Below are 17,294 nucleotides of genomic sequence, written 5' to 3'. Positions count from 1 at the left end.
CGGGGACTGCGGACGCCCCGGGGACAGCCCAGCGCCCAGGGCTGTCCTCCAGGCCACGCCCCTCGGGCCCGCCTCCGCCAGCGCGGGTCCCTTTAAGGGCGCCGAGGCCGCAGCCTCGCTCTGGGGCTTGAGCCTGCGCGCTCGTTTCCCGCTCGCCCCGCGCGCCCCACGCGCCCCGAGCCCCGCGTGCCCCACGCATCCCGCGCGTCCCCGGCCCCGCGCGCGCCCCCCGCATCCCGCGACCCCGACGCCCGCTCCCCTGTCCGCAGTGTCTCCTCCCGCGGACATGGCCCCGGTGTTCGTGGCGAGCGCCCGCCAGGGGCCATGATCCGGCTGCGCGGCTGGTGCGCGCGGAGGCCCCGCGGCGCAGCGGTGCCTGCGGGGCCCGCTGGGCTGCGCTGGGCGTCGGGCGGGCCTGCCGGCCGCGCCCTGCGGGTGCTGGTGGACATGGATGGCGTGCTGGCCGACTTCGAGGGCGGCTTCCTCAGGAAGTTCCGCGCGCGCTTCCCCGACCAGCCCTTCATCGCGCTGGAGGACCGGCGCGGCTTCTGGGTGTCGGAGCAGTACGACCGCCTGCAGCCCGGGCTGAGCGTGAGCATCCCCGCCCCGGGCGCGCGTGGCCCTGGGAGTCGCCACCCGTAGCACCGGGTCCTAGGGGCCTCTGCGTTCGATAGCTCTTGGCTGTCATCGAGGGCTTCTCAAAATTCAGGAGCACATAAGGCATAATATACCTAACTCCCTATCTTCAACTGACTTTTTAATTTTGGCCTCAAGTCACATTCCCGTTTCTTCCTCTACCTGAATTTGATGAGCATCTGTACCATCCATTCTTTTTTTCCCTTTTCCACCAAAGTGTGGTTCCCAGTAGCATTGAGGTTGCAAGTCTTCCTGGACGGCACACAGGGAGTCGTGGTGGGTCCGGATCTATTCCTTGGCTTAATCCCCTGCCCCAGCCTGCCCAGCTGAGCACCTGAGCTCTGACACCAGGAACGTTCTTAGATCGCTTGGTTTGTCCATTTAAACTACTTGGTGAAAGGTACGGGATCTCGCCATGGACCAACTTAGAGACCTAATGTTTTCTGCTGTCCCTCAACTGGCCACCTAAGGTGGCTGCCAGGGGGAGTTGATGATGATTTTAGAACCTATTTTGTAACCTCAGGTTGCTGCATTCCCTCCTCTGTGAGGCAGACATTATTTTCTCCCTTGTGAGGTGAGGAAACCTGTCCCATGTCACAGCCAAGAAGGGTCAGCCTGGATCTGAGTTGTCTGTCCGCTCGCCAAGGTCATTCAGTCCTGTCCTCTGTCCTCCTCTAACAAGTGCCAGTTGTTTGATTTAAAAAAGGCATCTGGACAGTAATTTGGTTTGTGGAGGGGTGGGTGTTCAAAAGGAAATGAAGTGCCATTTCTTTTCATTAACACCAGGCGCTTCAGAAGGCAACTTTCCCCTGAGGCTGGGGTGCCGACCTCTCCCACTCCCGATACCTCATTAAAAACTTTAAACCGGAGAAAATGCCCTAGTAATTTTTGCAGGCCCAGTAATGTTCTCCCCTGCCCTGTGTGTGTCTTCATCCATAGACGGCACTCAGCGTTGCCGTCCGGGTTCTTCCTTTCCTCCCAGGACCGTGTTACTGTGATGCCACTAAGCCTGTTACTGAAATGGAACTCCGTGTGCCCGGTGCACAGAGAGGCCAAACAATACCAAAACGTCAGAGTTTGGAACAGAGAAAGGTCTACTGCAGGGCCATGCCAGGAGATGGATGGCTCATGCCTTAAAACCCCAAACTTCCCAAAAGCTTTCAGCAAAGCCTTTTTCTAGGAAAGGTGAGGGAGGGGCGTGGTTAGTTGCTGCAGACTTCTTGGTGTTAGATCCTTTGTTCTCGAGGTCAGGTCATGGTCAGGTAATGATGTTCCTGTAAATCTCCACCAAGCAAATGTTATTCTCTGTTCTGACAAGAAAGGGCAAGGTCTTACGGCACAATTTTCACCCTCGAAGGTCCAGGTCCTGGCTAAGAGGAGGGGGTCCCTGCGGGGCCGGTTACCCTTCCCTGGAGCGTTCGTCCAGCACCAAGTCTGGGTCCTCCCGCCAGTGCCCAGGCCCGGCTGAAGATGCAGATCTCATTTGGCGGCTCCCTCAGGTCCAGGTCCCGCAGATGCCCCTGCCATTAGGTCGCCCACCCCCGCAGCTCTCCAAGGACAGTGGCTCTTCTAGTCCATTGTGCCAATGTGCAGACTCCGGGTCTAAGGGAATGCGTTACTGTCTTCCAAGAACAAGGGCTGGGAGCAGAACTCGGGCACCGAGGAGGGGTACTCCGAGAGCTCACTGTGCACTGCCGCTCCTGGGAACATTGCAGGCAATGGGGCTTTAATAGACGCACACGTGACCTTTATCTCCAGGCACAGCTCATAGCAGGACCTCCCTGGTCTCCCCGTGGCCGAGCTGGCCCAGCATCTGCGTTAAAACCTCCGTGTCAAGCACCCGGCTTCCACACGGAGGCATCCCTGCTTTACAAAATGTGGGTCTTTGTGTGTTTCCTTTGAGCCTCGCTTGCCGAGGGGTGAGCAGGGCGGAGGGGAAGGCATAGCTCGTTTTCACTGACTTAGAATCTTACACTGTTAGGGCAGTTGAACGGGCCTCAGAGAAAGGAAGTCCCTTGACCAGGGTTTCAGGGAAAGTTGAGGGAGAGGGAGGTAAGCTGGGGTGCTGAGGGGAAATGGTTAGCCCTGGGCCACAGCCTGCTTTCCACCACTCACACTGCTTCGCTTTGAGTCAGAAGCCCCAAGTTCGAGTTCTGACAGTATCACCCTGAAGTGGCCTTGAATAAAAGCTTCAGTGAAGCCCAGTTTCCTCATCTGTAAATTGGGGGTGGCAGCTCTTGCCGCTTGTGGGATGTGAGGCTCAGACAGGAGAGGGCATATATTAGCAATAAGTACTGATGTGCTTAAGCCCATGCAGCTGACGACAGTATTGCCCGTGTGACCTCCGTGCACTCCCCATATGTCGCCGTGGTGGCATTTTTTCGGAGGGTGGTGTTCTGACAGCGGGTGGGGGAACGCTTCCTGCATTGCACACAGGGCACATGGTTTCCTGCTTCTCAGAGGCTGGGGGTTGTCACTTTCCCCTTGTCCTGGCCCTGGAAGGGGGTGACATACTGCAGACATGAATTTGGCCGGCAGCGTAAGACGGACACTCCTAGCCGGGCGGTTGGGAGCCACCGTTTTGCTGTGTGACATTAAGTCAATCCCTTCCCCATTCTGAGCCTCGGTTTTCTCACATGTGAAATGAGGGTCTGGATTGGGAGCTTTTAAACTTTAAAAGCAGCAGAATAGTTGTGTGTGTGTGTGTGTGTGTGTGTGTGTGTGTGTGTGTTTTAACGAAGTATTTTATTGGCATCCCAACCCGTAGCTCAGATAAAGAGCTGTTCTGCTGATGTGATGCGGAGCCTGGAGCTCTGCTCGGTCGGCCTTCTGCCCGCGCCCCCATCCCTTGTGGCACAGCGGTGCTCTGAAGGGCCTGAGCTCCTCCAGCAGTTGAAAGTGAGATCCCAGCACCCTGGCAGGACCCAGCCCACCCTCGCTGCCTCCAGGGGGCCTCAGGCCTTTAGAATCAGGCAAACGTGTGGTTCCTGGGGGCCAACCTTCTGTCCCCGCCAGCTCCAGCAGGGCCTGTAGCAGCTCTGGCTTCAGAATCCACAGCCCCAGCACCGTAGCTGGTCCCTGTTGGATCCTCGCAGAAGCTGGCTCCCTCCTGCAAAGGGGCCGGAACACATGCCGGTGCCAGCTCCCACCCTTCCTCCCCTGGGAGCTGCGTCCTCGCGGTGTGGGCTCGCAGGGTGCTGAGGACCCTGGACATCACCTGCACTTCTCCCCTTCTCAGGAGAAGGCGATCAGCATCTGGGAGTCGGAGAATTTCTTCTTTGACCTCGAGCCTCTGCCAGGCGCTGTGGAGGCTGTGAAGCAGATGGCCAACCTGGAGAGGTGAGTTTGTCTCGGCCCAGGGTCCGCGCCCCTTCCCGTATCACGTCACCTCTGCTTCTCGTTCCTCACCCTGCACGGGCCTGCGCGGTCCATCCTCACGGGGCAAGTCTGTAGGCTGTTAAGATGCTTCCATCCAGTAACTTGGGAGAATGTCGAGTCTAATTTGACGGGGTTCACTGGGTGTTCAGGGTTCATTTATTCAGCAAATAACTGAGAACTGACTGTCAGATGCCTCTGGGCACCAGCGGGTCACAAGCGAACAAAGCGCATTCCCTGCTCTCCTGGAGCTTACAGTCTAGCCAGAGAGCAGGTGTTACATAGAGCATCACATCCGGGAAGACAACCACGAACTGGGATCAGTGCTGAACACAGAGAGCCAGGTGTGTGCAGGGGTACGATGGGGAGACCTGGGAGATGGGGTGGGGGAAGCGACAGCAAGAGGATGAGGGGAACGTCTTCCTGGTGCTGTGAGCCGAGGCCCCCGCCCGTGCCCACCGCCCATCGAAATTCAGTGGCACTTACAGCGCTCCCCTGAGGACCTTAAAAAAGGAGATAGCCTTATTGAGGTACAATTCACGTACCCTGCACCCACGTGGTTTTTAGCGGGTTCACAGAGATGTCCAAACAGCACCATAGTCGACTTCAGCACATTAACAGTCACTGCGCATTCCTGCTGTCTTTGGACAGCAGCCTGGGCAGTGGGCTCTGCTGTCTCTGGATTTGCCTAGTCTGGACGTTTCACTACGTTTCTTACGATACCTCGCCTCCTGTGACTGGCTTCTCTCACTCAGGATGATGTTTCCGGGTTCACGTGTGCCGCCAAGTGAATCAGCACTTCATCCCTTTTCACTGCTGAGTGATTCTCCATGTGTGGTTATGCTACGTTCTGTCCATCCGTTCCTTAGTTGATAGATCTCGGGTGTTTCTTCTTTTTAGATGTGAAGAATAACACTGCAGTGAACGTTCACGTACGAGGGTTTTTGTGGCCGCATGTTTTTATTTCTCTTAGATGTGCACCAAGGAGTGGAACTGCTGGGTCATATGCTGAATCCAAACTACTTTCAAAGCAGCTGCACCATTTTACATTCCCAGTAGCAATGTCTGAGGGATCCAACTTCTCCCCAGCACTTGCCATGGTCTTTTTTTTTTTTTTTCCTTTTTTTTGCGGTACGCGGGCCTCTCACTGTTGTGGCCTCTCCCGCTGCGGAGCACAGCCTCCGGACGCGCAGGCTCAGCGGCCATGGCTCACGGGCCCAGCCGCTCCGCGGCACGTGGGATCCTCCCGGACCGGGGCACGAACCCACGTCCCCTGCATCGGCAGGCGGACTCTCCACCACTGCGCCACCAGGGAAGCCCGCTATGTTCTTTTTGATTCCAGCCATTCTAGTGGGTGTGCAGTGGTATCTCATTGTGGTTTTAATTTGCATTTCTCTGAAGACTAATGATGTTAAGCATCTTTTGGTGTGCATATTAGCTATTTGTATATCTTTTTTGGATAAATGGTTATTCAAATCCTTTGCTAATTTTTTTTTCAGTTTATTTGTCTTTTTTTGTTATTGTTAACTCATAAGACTGCTTTATATGTTCTGGATAACAAGTCCCTTGTGAGATATATGACTTGCAGATATATCAAAATAAAAACTTCGGGTTTCAAAGTTTTTATTTTGATATAATTCAATTTATTTATTTTTTTCTTTTGTCGTTTGTGTTTTTGGTGCCGTATGTAAGGATCCTTTGCCTAATCCAAGGTCACAAAGATTTGCTCCTGTGTTTTCTTCTAAGAGTTTTATAGTTTAAGCTCTTATATTTAGGTCTTTGATCCATTTTAATTTTTGCATATGGTGTGAGGAAGGGGGTCCCACTTCCTTCTTTGTCGTGTGGAAAATCCAGTTGTCCCAGAACAATTTGTTGAAAAGACTCTTCTTTCCTCTGTTGAACGGTCTTGGCTTCCTTGTTAAAAGTTAGGCCGCAGATGTTAGGATTTACTACTCTGGTCTATGATTTGAACCTGATTTACACCAGAATCCATGTACTATAACTTCTCCCACCTGTAGCAAGAGCCTGGCGAGGCAAAGAATGTGTATTTTTGCACCGAAGCTTTTAAAACCTCTGTTCTTGTCTGGATCCTCATTTCCTGGACCACGTTCACCAACTGTATTCTGGGGAGCTGGATTGCACGGTGGTTAAGTCTCAGTGTGAACTGGAGTTAGACCGCTTCTCCAGAATCGACCCCTCAGCAAGTCTCTAAACTTTCAGTTTCTTCATCTGTAAAATGTGTGCAGTGTAAATGTTAGCTGCCACTGTTACTATTCTGCAGGACTTAATAGGTGTGCGACAGAAGGGTGTTCTTTTTTTTTTTAATATTTATTTATTTATTATTTATTTATTTTGGCTGCACCGGGTCTTAGTTGCAGCATGTGGGATCTTAGTTCCCTGACCAGGGATCGAACCCGGGCCCCCTGCATTGGGAGTGTGGAGTCTTAACCACTGGACCACCAGGGAAGTCCCAGGAAGAGTGTTCTTTGACCAAAGCAGCATGGGAAACCTCGATGAGCGGAGTCTTTCCTGTGGGACTTCTCAGAGCTTTTAGTTTGTGGACGTGCGTTGAGATTCTTCAGGGGGCGGCAGACGAGGAAGCTTTCTTTATTTTTTATTTTTAAATTTATTTTTATTTTTGGCTGCGTTGGGTCTTTGTTGCTGTGCGCGGGCTTTCTCTAGTTGCGGCAAGCGGGGGCTACTCTTTGTTGCGGTGTGCGGGCTTCTCATTGAGGCAGCTTTCGGGGAGCACGGGCTCTAGGCGCGTGGGCTTCAGTAGTTATGGCGCATGGGCTCAGTAGTTGTGGCTCACGGACTTAGTTGCTCCGCGGCACGCGGGATCTTCCCGGATCAGGGCTCGAACCTGTGTCCCCCGCGTTGGCAGGTGGATTCCTAACCACTGCGCCACCAGGGAAGCCCAAGGAGGCAGCTTTCTTCTCGTGGGTTCTGGCCCGGAGCACTTTTTCACAGCTGCCCTATTAATGCATTCGCAGAAATTCCAGTCTGAGATGTCCAGGTTGAGACCACACCACTGGTCCTTTACTTCCACTTTGGCGCTTAGCGGGTGGGCGATTCTGACGGTCAGTCCATGCCCAGAGTTTGGGCTGAGAGAGGGGTCTAGCGGATGGCTAATCAAGTGGATGGCTCTGTGTCTTGTGCTTTGTGCAGGAAATGAGCAAGGTGACGTGTTAGAGGTCACCGGGGAGGGGCTACTTCAGGTGCAGATGCTTCTCCAAGGGGGTGATATCTGACGTCAGACCTGTAGGATCGGAATGAGTAGTGAAGGGCGGCGGGGAGCAAGGGTACAGGCCCTGGGAGGGGAAGGGGTTTGCTGACTTGGGTAGCAAACGAGACCAGGAGGGTGAGGTTTCAGTGAGTGTGGGGCAGGTGGGATGTGGAGGAAGAAGTTGAAGAGAGAAGGGTGTCATCTAACTCAGGTTTTAAAAACATGGGCTCGGGCGCTGAGTTCGGCATTTCCTTGGCATTTCTCCAAAGAAGAGCTACAGATGGCGATTAAGGGCGTGAAAGTTTGCCTCAACATCGTTCGTCCTTAGGGAAATAAGGCAGAACCACAGTAAAAAGCCGCTCTGCACCACTAGAACGACTGTCGTAAAAAAGATGGACGATCGTGGGTGTAGCCAAGGATGGAGAGGGCTGGGAATCCTTATCGCTGGTGGTGGGATTGTAACTGGCGCAGCTGCCTTGGAAACCGCATCCTCAGGATGTTGGATACAGAGCCGCCTGTAACCCAGCAGTCACACCCGAGAGAAACGGAGACACAGGTCCACACGGACCCTGCGCACGGGCGTCCCCAGCGCCACAGTTCCCAGGTGGAAGCGGCCCCACTGTCCATCCATGGTAGCATGTAAACTGAACGTGGAGCATCTATACGAGGGACGTTACTGGGCAGTAAAAAGGCCCACAGTTCCAGTGCCCTTGAAAACATGACCCTGAATGAAAGAAGCCAGTCGCAAGAGACCACGTACCGTGGGGTTCTGTTAACATGAGATGTCCAGAACAGGCAAATCCACGGAGATGGGAAGCAGGCGGAGACCCAGGGTGCCCGGGACGCCACGCCCTCTGCCCGGGGCCTCAGTCTGACGCAGGCCTCTCAGGACTGCTCTCCAGGGATCCCATCCCCCGTGGGCTTGGCCCGATGAGACAGTAGGTGCCGCTCCGGGGGCAGGCGCCAGCTCGATGAGGACAGGGGACCAGCTGGCACTGTTGGCGGGCGCCGGGCCCGGGGCCGCGGGAGGAGCTGGCGCAGCACAGACCCCGAGGGTCCACCAGGGTCCACAGGAGTGCGTGAAGCCTGAGCCACCCGGCCGCACCCTTGACCTAGAGACTCCGGCTCGGCTTGTAGGTTTCCTGCCTCTGCGCCGTGTGAGGCCCTGATGTACGTCCCTTGAGTAGCTGGCTCTGGTCCTGTAATGCCTTCCTCGCAGGCTGGTACTCGCCGTTTCTCGGCATTTCCTGTCACGTCCCAGGGACGGCTGTTCCTCAGCTCTGCCAACCTGCATGGCTGGCTGCACGGGGCTGCCCTGTGGTTTGCCCGGCCCTGAGCTGGTGTCGGGCCGGGGCTGGGGTCACAGGCGGCGGCCGGGGCCGGGGGGACAGGACATCGCTGGCCATCGGGGGCCGGGCTTGGGCAGGGGGACGCCGACGCCCAGCCTCACCCTCCGCCTCTCCCCCAGCACGGACGTCTTCATCTGCACCAGCCCCACCAAGATGTACAAGTACTGTCCCTTCGAGAAGGTAAGACGCCTGGGGTTGGGCCTCTTCTCGCTTTGCCCCACGTCCCAGGGAAGGGCTTGGACCTGCACCCATGGCCGCCGCCTGCCGGGGCTGCCCCTCCTCCCGTCCAGCCTCCCGGGTCTGGGCCAGGGCCTCCTCCCAGCAGAGTCTGCAATTCTGCTGCGCCCTCTGGGTGGACCTGGCGAGGCACCAGGTTCTGTGGGAAGGTGACCGTCCCCGTTGGTGCAGCATCGACGTGAAGGATGGAACGAGGAGAGGATGTGGGTCGGGGAGGGGCTGGAGGCCACCCAAACCGAGTATTTGGGCACGAAAAGCCTCCCAAAGGTGAAACAGTGAAACTGCACTTTGCTCCATACTCACTTCGTCATCTTTATGGAAAGTGGGTAGAATGACATAAAACTGAGACTTCTCTGGAGGCTGGGAACTTGCAGGGTTGCCAAACCCAGAGAGATGGTCTGTTCCCCGGGGGTGGGTTCCCACCAGAGGTGGGCCCAGGGATGCTCCTGCCCCGCGGAAGCCAAGGGGCTTCCCAAGTCTGGGAAGGTGGGGCTCGGGGGCCGACCTCGGCAGGGGTCCAGCATGTCCCCTCGGGACCTCTCCTCGCCCGGCTCCACGTGAGAAGCAAACACACACGGTCAGCCAACGTTCAGCGCCTCCTGCGCTTCACACGGAAGGGATGCGCCTCATCGGGGCGTCGCGGGCGCTGGCCTCCACCGTGCGCCTCGTGCTCAGGACGCCCCTCAACCCGCCAGGACCGTGAGTGCAGCTCACCTCGGGGGGCGAGTGGCTCGGCTTGGTCAGCGGGGTGGGCTCGGGCCTGGAGGCGTGTCCAGTCCCCAGCAGAGCAGTGAACTGGGGGCTCGGCATCCCCTGCACGCTAGAAGTGGGCATCGTCCGGCCCCTCGTGAGACCCCCGGCAGAAGCTCTGGGAGTAGCCAGTGTGTTTCCACAAGCCCCCAGGTGCGCCGTGTTTGAGAACCGCCAGGCTGGGGCTGCTGTTTCAGCCAGGGCTGCGGTGGGGGCGGGGCTGGCTGTCCGGCCCTTGGGGTCCTCGTCCCTCCCCCCGGGTTCAAGTATCATCTGCATGCCGACCATCCCACCCGTGCAGCCTCAACCCAGCACTCCCCTCTGAGCTCCAGATGGCTCCGACCTGGTGTGTCTGTCCCAGGGGTACCGACATCCTTGTCCCACGTCCGCCCCTCCCTCCGAGGCTGGAAGCACCACCCTTCTTACCCCTCAGTACCTCAGCAAGCCTGCTTCCTGCTGATGCTGTCCTTCAAGCACACCTCTGTCTACATGGCCATGTGGGGAGAAATGCTGACATAGCCTCGGAGCTGCCCGTGCATTTCGGCTCCACACGCACACCCCCGGGGGTGTGGGACATGTCCCGCTGGCCCTACTTTAAAGCCTTTAGTTGTCTCTGCAGCAGCTGTGTCACCAAATGCTGCTCTTCCCTGAGGCCATGGAAAGACCTCCTCCCTCAAAAGTCTGTCTAGTAACTCTTTTGCTGCATGTGGTTCGGATTCGGTTTGGGTCGTCTTGACAGATTCTGGTTCGGGAATAACACCACCACTTTACCTCGGATGGCTCTGTGTTCGACAGGCCGAACTGTTTCCTGCCCAAGTGTCTTCAGGGACCAGACTTACGATTGGGTGGAAAACGAACCACCTTCCCCTCCCAGCCCCGCCCCCACAGTGGTGCCCTCGGACCCTGGCCCCCACCCTGGCCGGGCCCGGGAGTCAGATGAGAGCTCTGGGCCTCAGACCCCCCCCACCCAGCCTCTCAGGGCCTCCGTCTCATAACCAGTGCGGTTGTGCTGATGCCTCCCTGGGTCGTAGGAAGGATGCAGAAGGCGGCATTCACCACCTTGCTAGCAGTAAACGTCAACCCCTGTGTCTCCTCTCCGGCCCAAAGACCCCCACCCAGCACGAAAGAAAGAACCTCAGTGCACTTTTCTCAAACCAGAAAGCCTGGGCAATTTCACGGTTGATTATTTTTTCTGAATTCTTGGATCCTGCAAAAATAAGTTAGGTGCAAAGTTGCCTATACAACTTCAATTAAAAACTACGTTTTGAAACGTGGTAAATTTTTTTTTAAAAAAAGGAAGGAAGGAAATTCTGCCAACTATAGATGCTTCTCTAACTTATTTCCCAAATTTTCTCTGATTAGCCATTACTTTTGCAATAAAAAAGTAAATGCTTTTTTGGTTGGCAGTCATTCGGCCAACGTTTACCGGGCACCTGCTGCAACGCTAGGCGTCTGGGGCTTAAAAGAGCCGTCTCTTTGCTCTCGGGAGCTGAGGACAGTGTGGCAGGAAGAGAGACGGTCATCACTCTGTCACAGGCTCTGTGGTCCCCCAGGGAGGAGGCCAGGGCAGGTTCCTTGGGGAAGGTAAGAATTGGGTGGAGTCATGGAAACGAGAAGGCAAAGCACTGGAAGGACAAGTTCTGAGTAGACCTGATGCGGCCGAGGAGAGAATCTCTGAGCTTAAAGGTATCTCAGTGGACACCCTCCAAACCGATGAGCAGAGAGGGAGCAGAGCCTGCCTGCCCTCCCCCCGGGGTGGCCTGGAGACGCAGCTCCGATGGCTCCCCGTGGGCCTGGAACGCATTCGGGCGGGACGTCCGCGCCCTGCCCCCCACGCTCGTCACCCCCTTGTTTTACTGCCTCAGAGCCTTTGGGGTGCGCGCCTGCCGCGCGGCTGTTGTGAGGCTTCAGTGCGGGGTGCGACGGGGCCCTCGGAGCAGCTGAGCTGGAACCGGAGCCCTGGCCGCCCCACCTCCCCTGGCCACGCGGGGGCTGCCGTGCCCCCGTCAGGGCCTCTCCTCCCAGCCAGAGGCCTGGGGTGTCCGCGCCCTGGCCCGGTGGAAGGCCCAGGGGTCAGCTCGTCTGCTGTCAGTCCAGCTCGGTGTGGAGACTTAGCTTCGCGAAGCTGTTTTGTGAACCTGACAGCCCCCTGTTATCTTGTGATGGGGGGTCTTCCTGAGAAGGTGGCCAGTGTGGTCGCTTGCATGGGGTCCTCCATCTGCTGGGTTAGGTCACTCAGGAGCAGGGCGTCGGGGGAGCCCCCGGCACTGGCACCATCTGCTTGAGACCCTCTCCCGCTCCCGTCGTGGGTCCAGTCCTCACGTGGCCTCCAGACGAAAATTCACCGGGTAGGACAGGAGGACGGCCAGTCTGTAAGGCGTTGTTTCGACGCGCCTTGGAGCTCCGTCCCCCTCTCCTTGCCCTAGAGCCTCGCCGCAGGGGCTGGGGCGTCTGCTCGGAGCCACGATGCTGCCGCCTTGTGGCCGAGGGGCCGGGACGGTCCTGTTGTCCGCTGAGCGTGGCAGTCTCCCAGGGTGGGCCCCTCTTGCAGGAGAGCCCGCTGTGCCCCCTCACGGCTCCACCTCCCCCCGCCTGCTGTCGTTCCAGTACGCCTGGGTGGAGAAGCACTTCGGCCCTGACTTTCTAGAGCAGATCGTGCTGACCAGAGACAAGACCGTGGTCTCCGCCGACCTCCTCATAGACGACCGCGTGGACATCACAGGCAAGTGGCCTGCAGCGGGGGAGGGGCGAGCGTGGCGGCCAGGCCTCACGGCCCCTGACTCCCCTCACTCACCAGACGTGTGTTAGGCGTCACATCCAGCCTTAAGCCGCGCGTGGAGCGAGACAAGATTCTTCTCCGCGTCCGGCCTCGGAAGGGGCCCCACTGGGAGTCAGGAGGAGTGGGTCCTGCCTCTGGGGTAACTCGCTGGGTGGCCTCGAGTGAGTCCCTTTACACCTTGAAGCCTTGCCCTCGTGCAAAATGAGGGCTGGACTCTGGCTTCCAAACGTTTGTTTTTAGCAACAGAACCCCCCCTTTTTTTTCCCAGAAGTAATTTGGACTGAACCTCATGTGTTAAAGCAGAAAGGCAAAGCCTAATCTCTCTAGTTGAAGGTGGTTTGGGAGCTGGATTTGTCCCTTTTGCTGATGGGCGACCCCCTCCCAAAAAATAAACAAACAAACCTTGGATTTGCCTAGAAAGGAGAGGGGAAACTTATTGGTTCATCAAACTGAAAATCTGGGGTAGGAGGGCTTCAGGCACGGCTGAATCTAGGAGCTCAAACAACCTCCGTCAGAATTTGGTTTCTTTATCTCCTGGTTCTGCTGTTCTCGCTGTGCCTGCGTACTCTGGCAGACGCTCCCCTCCTGGTAGCCATCACTAGTTTCAGGGTTAAATCCTATGCTTTTGGACACCTCAGTGGGAAAATTTGAAATATTCCTTCCCTGATGGTTTTTGGAGCTGGCCTGGGAAACATGCCCATCTCTACCCCGGTCAGTGTTCAGAAGGTAGAATCCACAGGTGTGCCCGCCACTGACCTCCCAGACCGCACGGTTTCCCTAGGACAGTCAGGGCACAGTTCAGGGGTGGGGGAGGCCATGACTTCGAGGGGCCCAGGGACCCACTCAGCTTCTGTAGGGGAGGGCGGGCGTACCCTCTTCCGCAGGGGAGAGGCCATACCCAAAGGGCAGGTCACCACTGGTGGCGTCAGTGTGGACTCAAGGGCCTGAAGCCTGCGGGGCTTGTGGGGCCCACGGTCAACAGCTGGTGACGGAGCTGGTCCAGGCGGTGCAGGATGGCTGGGCACAGGGGCGGGGAGGGCGGGTGTCTTGAGGCTCAGCCTCCAGCAGAGGCCACGGCCGTAGGGAGCGCGTGGTCACTGTTTGCCGAGCACCCGCTGTGGGCTCTGGGGCTGCGAGGGGGCCCGCGTCCAACCCCCGTGAGACAGGGCTGGTGCGATCGCCTGGGGCCCCGACGTGGGACTGAGGTGCTGCTTTCCCCCCAGGGGCCGAGCCGAACCCCCACTGGGAGCACGTGCTCTTCACGGCCTGTCACAACCGGCATATGCGGCTGCAGCCCCCCGGCCGCAGGTTGCACTCATGGGCAGACGACTGGAGGGCCGTCCTGGACAGCAAGCGGCCCCGCTGAGCTGGCTGAGCCCCGGCCCCGCACGTTGCCCGGCCTGGCCTTACACGCACCTCGGGGCAAGGCTGGCCCAGGGCCCTGGACAGGACACGGGCGGCCAGGCCGACCTCAGGCCTCGGGTCAGGGAGGAGCCCGGGGCGTTGTTCAGAGGGGACAGCCCTCCCCTCCCTCAGGGAAGCCCCCTCCCCGGCCAGCAGCCGCCTGGTCTGAGGGTGACGTAGGAGCAGGTGGGGACAACCGCCCCGCTCTGAACCACGGCCCCTGCTGCCCGGCGCCCAGGGGGTCTCCCCCGTGGACCTGCCCCGGATCCAGCAAACACGGTGCGAGTTCTGGGCCGTGCCAGGCTCTGTGCCAGGGGTCCTCCCTGGGCCCCGCCTCTGACCGGCTAGAGGGCTCTGCCCCCCTCCCGCTCCCCCCACCCCGGGGGCCAAAGGCTTAGATGTTCGCTGAAGGCGTGAACAATAAATGCTGTTCTCTAGTCCCCGCCCCAAGGTCCTCCGGCATCTGGCCCCCGGGCGCCCAGCTGTCCACCTGCGCTGCTGAGAGCCTGGGTTGGGGGTGCAGCTTGGTGGGTCTGCCTCGCCACGGGGCCGCATGGGGCCGGGAGGGACGGGCCCTGACGGTGGCGCAGGTGGCAGCGCTGGCGGCTGCGGTGTCCCCGGGCGGGAATTGGCCCCGTAACTGGCCACCCACGGCCCACGCTTTCTTGCCCGCTCCTGCCCCCACTGTGCTCCCCACAGCTGCTCTCCTGGGACCCCCTGGTTGTCCCTTGGGCCCCGGGGGTGGGTCGGGCAGGAGCAAGGGTGAGGAGAGCGGCCGGTGGGTCCCGACTGGAGGGTATCAGGGCTGCATCACATGGGCTGGAGGCCCCTGGCCCGAGCAGGGTAGTGTCCGGAGGAGTCCCGGCCACCCTGGCCTGTGGCCTGGGAAGGAAGCGAGACCCTGGGGCTCTGGGGGCACAGGAGAGCAGGTCACACGTGCCACGGGGTGTGTCACCTTCTTCCTGGGCTCTTTACTCTGCCGGCGGCCAGCAGCGGCCTGCCCACTGGGCCCTCTGCACCCGCCCTCCAAAGGCCTCCCTGCTTAGAATGATCAAGTCCGGATGCCCCAGCTCTGGACCGTCCGGGACCGCAGCCTCTGCCTGATGAGAACTGCGCCCTCCCCTGGACGTGGCCACCTTGTTGAAGGCTGTCTTGGGCTCTGTCGGTTTCTCAAGCGGGGGCTGGGGAGGGGCTGGGGGGGAGGTGCTTCCTTCATGCAGAGATGTCCTGGGGAGGGCCATCCCTCCCCGTCCCCGGGCAGTGTTGTTGGCCCCGCTGGCGTAGCCTGTGCCCTGAGATCGGCTCTGGGACCCCACGTCTGGTGGGCGGACCTCTCAGCCACAGGGAGACACCTCCGCGGGGTATGCTGAGACCCCCAGCCTGCGCTCCCGGGCCTCTGGTGCAGTGCAGGGTGTGAGCAGGGGTGGGGTGAGGCCCAGCCAGAGCCCCTCCCTCGCATCTGGGCTCTTCCAGCTGATGGCTGCCCTGGGTTTTAACGGCCAGTTCAGCTCAGCTGGAATCACTCACCCCAAGGTAGCAGCCACTGCAGCTGCCTAATCAGTTCAAGGAGAAAAAAATCATTGCAGGGGCCACGGTGTCTGGCTACTTTCTCAAGGTGCCAGGGAGCAGGGGGGCCCCTCCCACCAGGTGACATTGACGGAGATCTGGGTGGAGGAGGGGAGAGCCCTCCTGGCCCTGGCCGGGGTGGGGGAGGCACTGCAGAGGCCCTGGGGCTGCCAGTGAGGGAGCTGGGCGGGAAGGTGATGGCCGGACAGGCCTGGAACCTGGAGCAGAGGGGGGCATCGGAGGTGGTGGCTGTGACGGCTGGGCCATGGGCCGGTACTGCCCTCCTTGTGAGGCAGGACCGTGGGGCTCTGTGATTCCCTTTTTGTCAAGCAGGATACACCTGCCTCATTTACATGAAGGTGAGTTTCTTCAAACTTGAGGAGCACAGGTTTTGCTTCTGGACCCTTAATGACCTGCAGAAAAGGAAGGCCCCCTCCCATGGGTGATGCGTCAGCTGGGGCCCTCGCCTCCTCCACTGGCCTCAAAATGCCTCAGCTCTGTCGAGAGCGGAGACTGACCCCTTTGAAAATATTGTAAATATTCTGGACTCGAGGCCCAGAGCCCCTGGGAGGAGCAGTGGCACCAGGTCTGGAGCAGAAAGACTCAGGATGGTTTCTTCACTGTTCTGGGTCACAGTTTCCCCAGCTGGGACGCATCCCAGTGTCACAACCCCAGTAACGACAGTGTCCTCAGCATCCGCCATGTCCCGGGAGCTGACGCGCACTTTACGTGGCCTTGTAACCAACCACCTCCCGCGGCTGCTTCCACTTACCCAGGGGGCCAAGGGCGCACCAGGTGGTGCAGCCGTGCTCTGGGCCTCCACACAACACTGTCCCCTGCTCCAGAGCCCCCTGTGGCTCAGCTGTCCAGGACAAAGCAGAGTCTGGGCTCAGGGGCTGGGCCTCCATCTGGAGATGAGACTCAGGCCCTTGGCCTGTGGCAGAAACGGAAGACAAGTCCTGGAAGCTGGAAGCTGGAAGCTGGAAGGTGGCGGTGGGCAGCAGTCTGACATGGGCCTCAGTCACCAGGCCGAGGCAGAGGTGTGGGGAGGGGGGTAGAGGGACAGTCCCATCTCCCCCATTCGCCATCCAGGGGAAGCCATGAGTCCTGCGGCCCCAAAGGAAGGTAGGGCCGGAGCCCATGGGATGAGGATGTAGGAGCCGGCCGGGTGGGTCCCCTCTAGAGGCAAAGGGCAGGAGGGGCCTCAGCTGGAGTGAGCGAGGGCCAGGCCCCTGGGGGTGCCCTGCCCCCCCAAAGTGTGAGAAAGAGGATGGACGTTCCAGCAGAGACTCTGGCCAGCTGAGGAGGCTGGTCCCACACAGCAAGGCCGAGGTCGTGCCCCCGAGGTCCCCCCACTCTGGCACAGGAAGGAAAGCACTCAGGGCCCCTGGGTGCCTGTGGAGGCGGTGCTGAGGATGGATGAGGCCGTAGGCTGGGGGCTCATCGGGTGACCACCAACGAGGGGCTGAGTGACCCTGGGGCCGAGTCTGGCTGGGCCGAGGGCACCTTATGCCCCTGCTGCAGGCATTTGGATCAAACACAGGCTTTACTTTCTCAGCTTCAGTTTTCAAAAAATTAAAACGAGCGCACCTGGGCTTCCCTGGTGGCCCAGTGGTTGAGAGTCCGCCTGTCGATGCAGGGGGCGCGGGTTCGTGCCCTTGTCCGAGAGGATCCCACGTGCCACGGGGCGGCTGGGCCCGTGAGCCGTGGCTGCTGGGCCTGTGCGTCCAGAGCCTGTGCTCCGCAGCGGGAGAGGCCACAACAGTGAGAGGCCCGCATACCGGAAAAAAAAAAATGAGCGCGTCTTACCTGACCTCGTGGTCACGTGGGAGGATGGATGACCAGGCCCCAGCAGACCCAGCGCCTGGTCCAGATGTTCCCTAGGCAGGGATGAACACGGAGACCCTCTGAAGAGGGGGCATCGCCCCCCCCCCCAGGGAGCGGGGGCATGCTCCTGGGAAGAACCTGAATT

General features: G+C 59.1%; 1 protein-coding gene across 1 annotated transcript; it reads left to right on the top strand.

Annotated features, from left to right (window-relative positions):
• Nucleotides 1-107: 107 nt before the first annotated feature.
• On the top strand, nucleotides 108-14,193 carry NT5M (5',3'-nucleotidase, mitochondrial). The gene is made up of 5 exons (XM_027131295.1): nucleotides 108-591; nucleotides 3,875-3,975; nucleotides 8,706-8,766; nucleotides 12,181-12,295; nucleotides 13,576-14,193. Exons 1-5 carry the CDS (start codon nucleotides 325-327, stop codon nucleotides 13,716-13,718), a joined length of 687 nt encoding a protein of 228 aa, XP_026987096.1. The 5' UTR covers nucleotides 108-324; the 3' UTR covers nucleotides 13,719-14,193.
• The last annotated feature ends 3,101 nt before the right edge of the window (nucleotides 14,194-17,294 follow it).

The sequence above is a fragment of the Aethalodelphis obliquidens genome, unplaced genomic scaffold (genome assembly GCF_003676395.1).
Source record: "Aethalodelphis obliquidens isolate GAN/ISIS:26980383/991018 unplaced genomic scaffold, ASM367639v1 scaffold38, whole genome shotgun sequence".
NCBI lineage: Eukaryota > Metazoa > Chordata > Mammalia > Artiodactyla > Delphinidae > Aethalodelphis > Aethalodelphis obliquidens.
Note: the sequence above shows the minus strand (reverse complement) of the source record. Positions and strands in the feature narration are given on the sequence as shown.

What these genes read in the sequence shown, in the direction of transcription:
- NT5M (XM_027131295.1), top strand. Translation starts at nt 325, where the DNA reads ATGATCCGGCTGCGCGGCTGGTGCGCGCGGAGGCCCCGCGGCGCAGCG. An exon ending in AGTACTGTCCCTTCGAGAAG is followed by an intron (nt 8,767 to 12,180) that starts GTAAGACGCCTG and finishes CTGTCGTTCCAG; the next exon opens with TACGCCTGGGTGGAGAAGCA. An exon ending in CGACCGCGTGGACATCACAG is followed by an intron (nt 12,296 to 13,575) that starts GCAAGTGGCCTG and finishes CTTTCCCCCCAG; the next exon opens with GGGCCGAGCCGAACCCCCAC.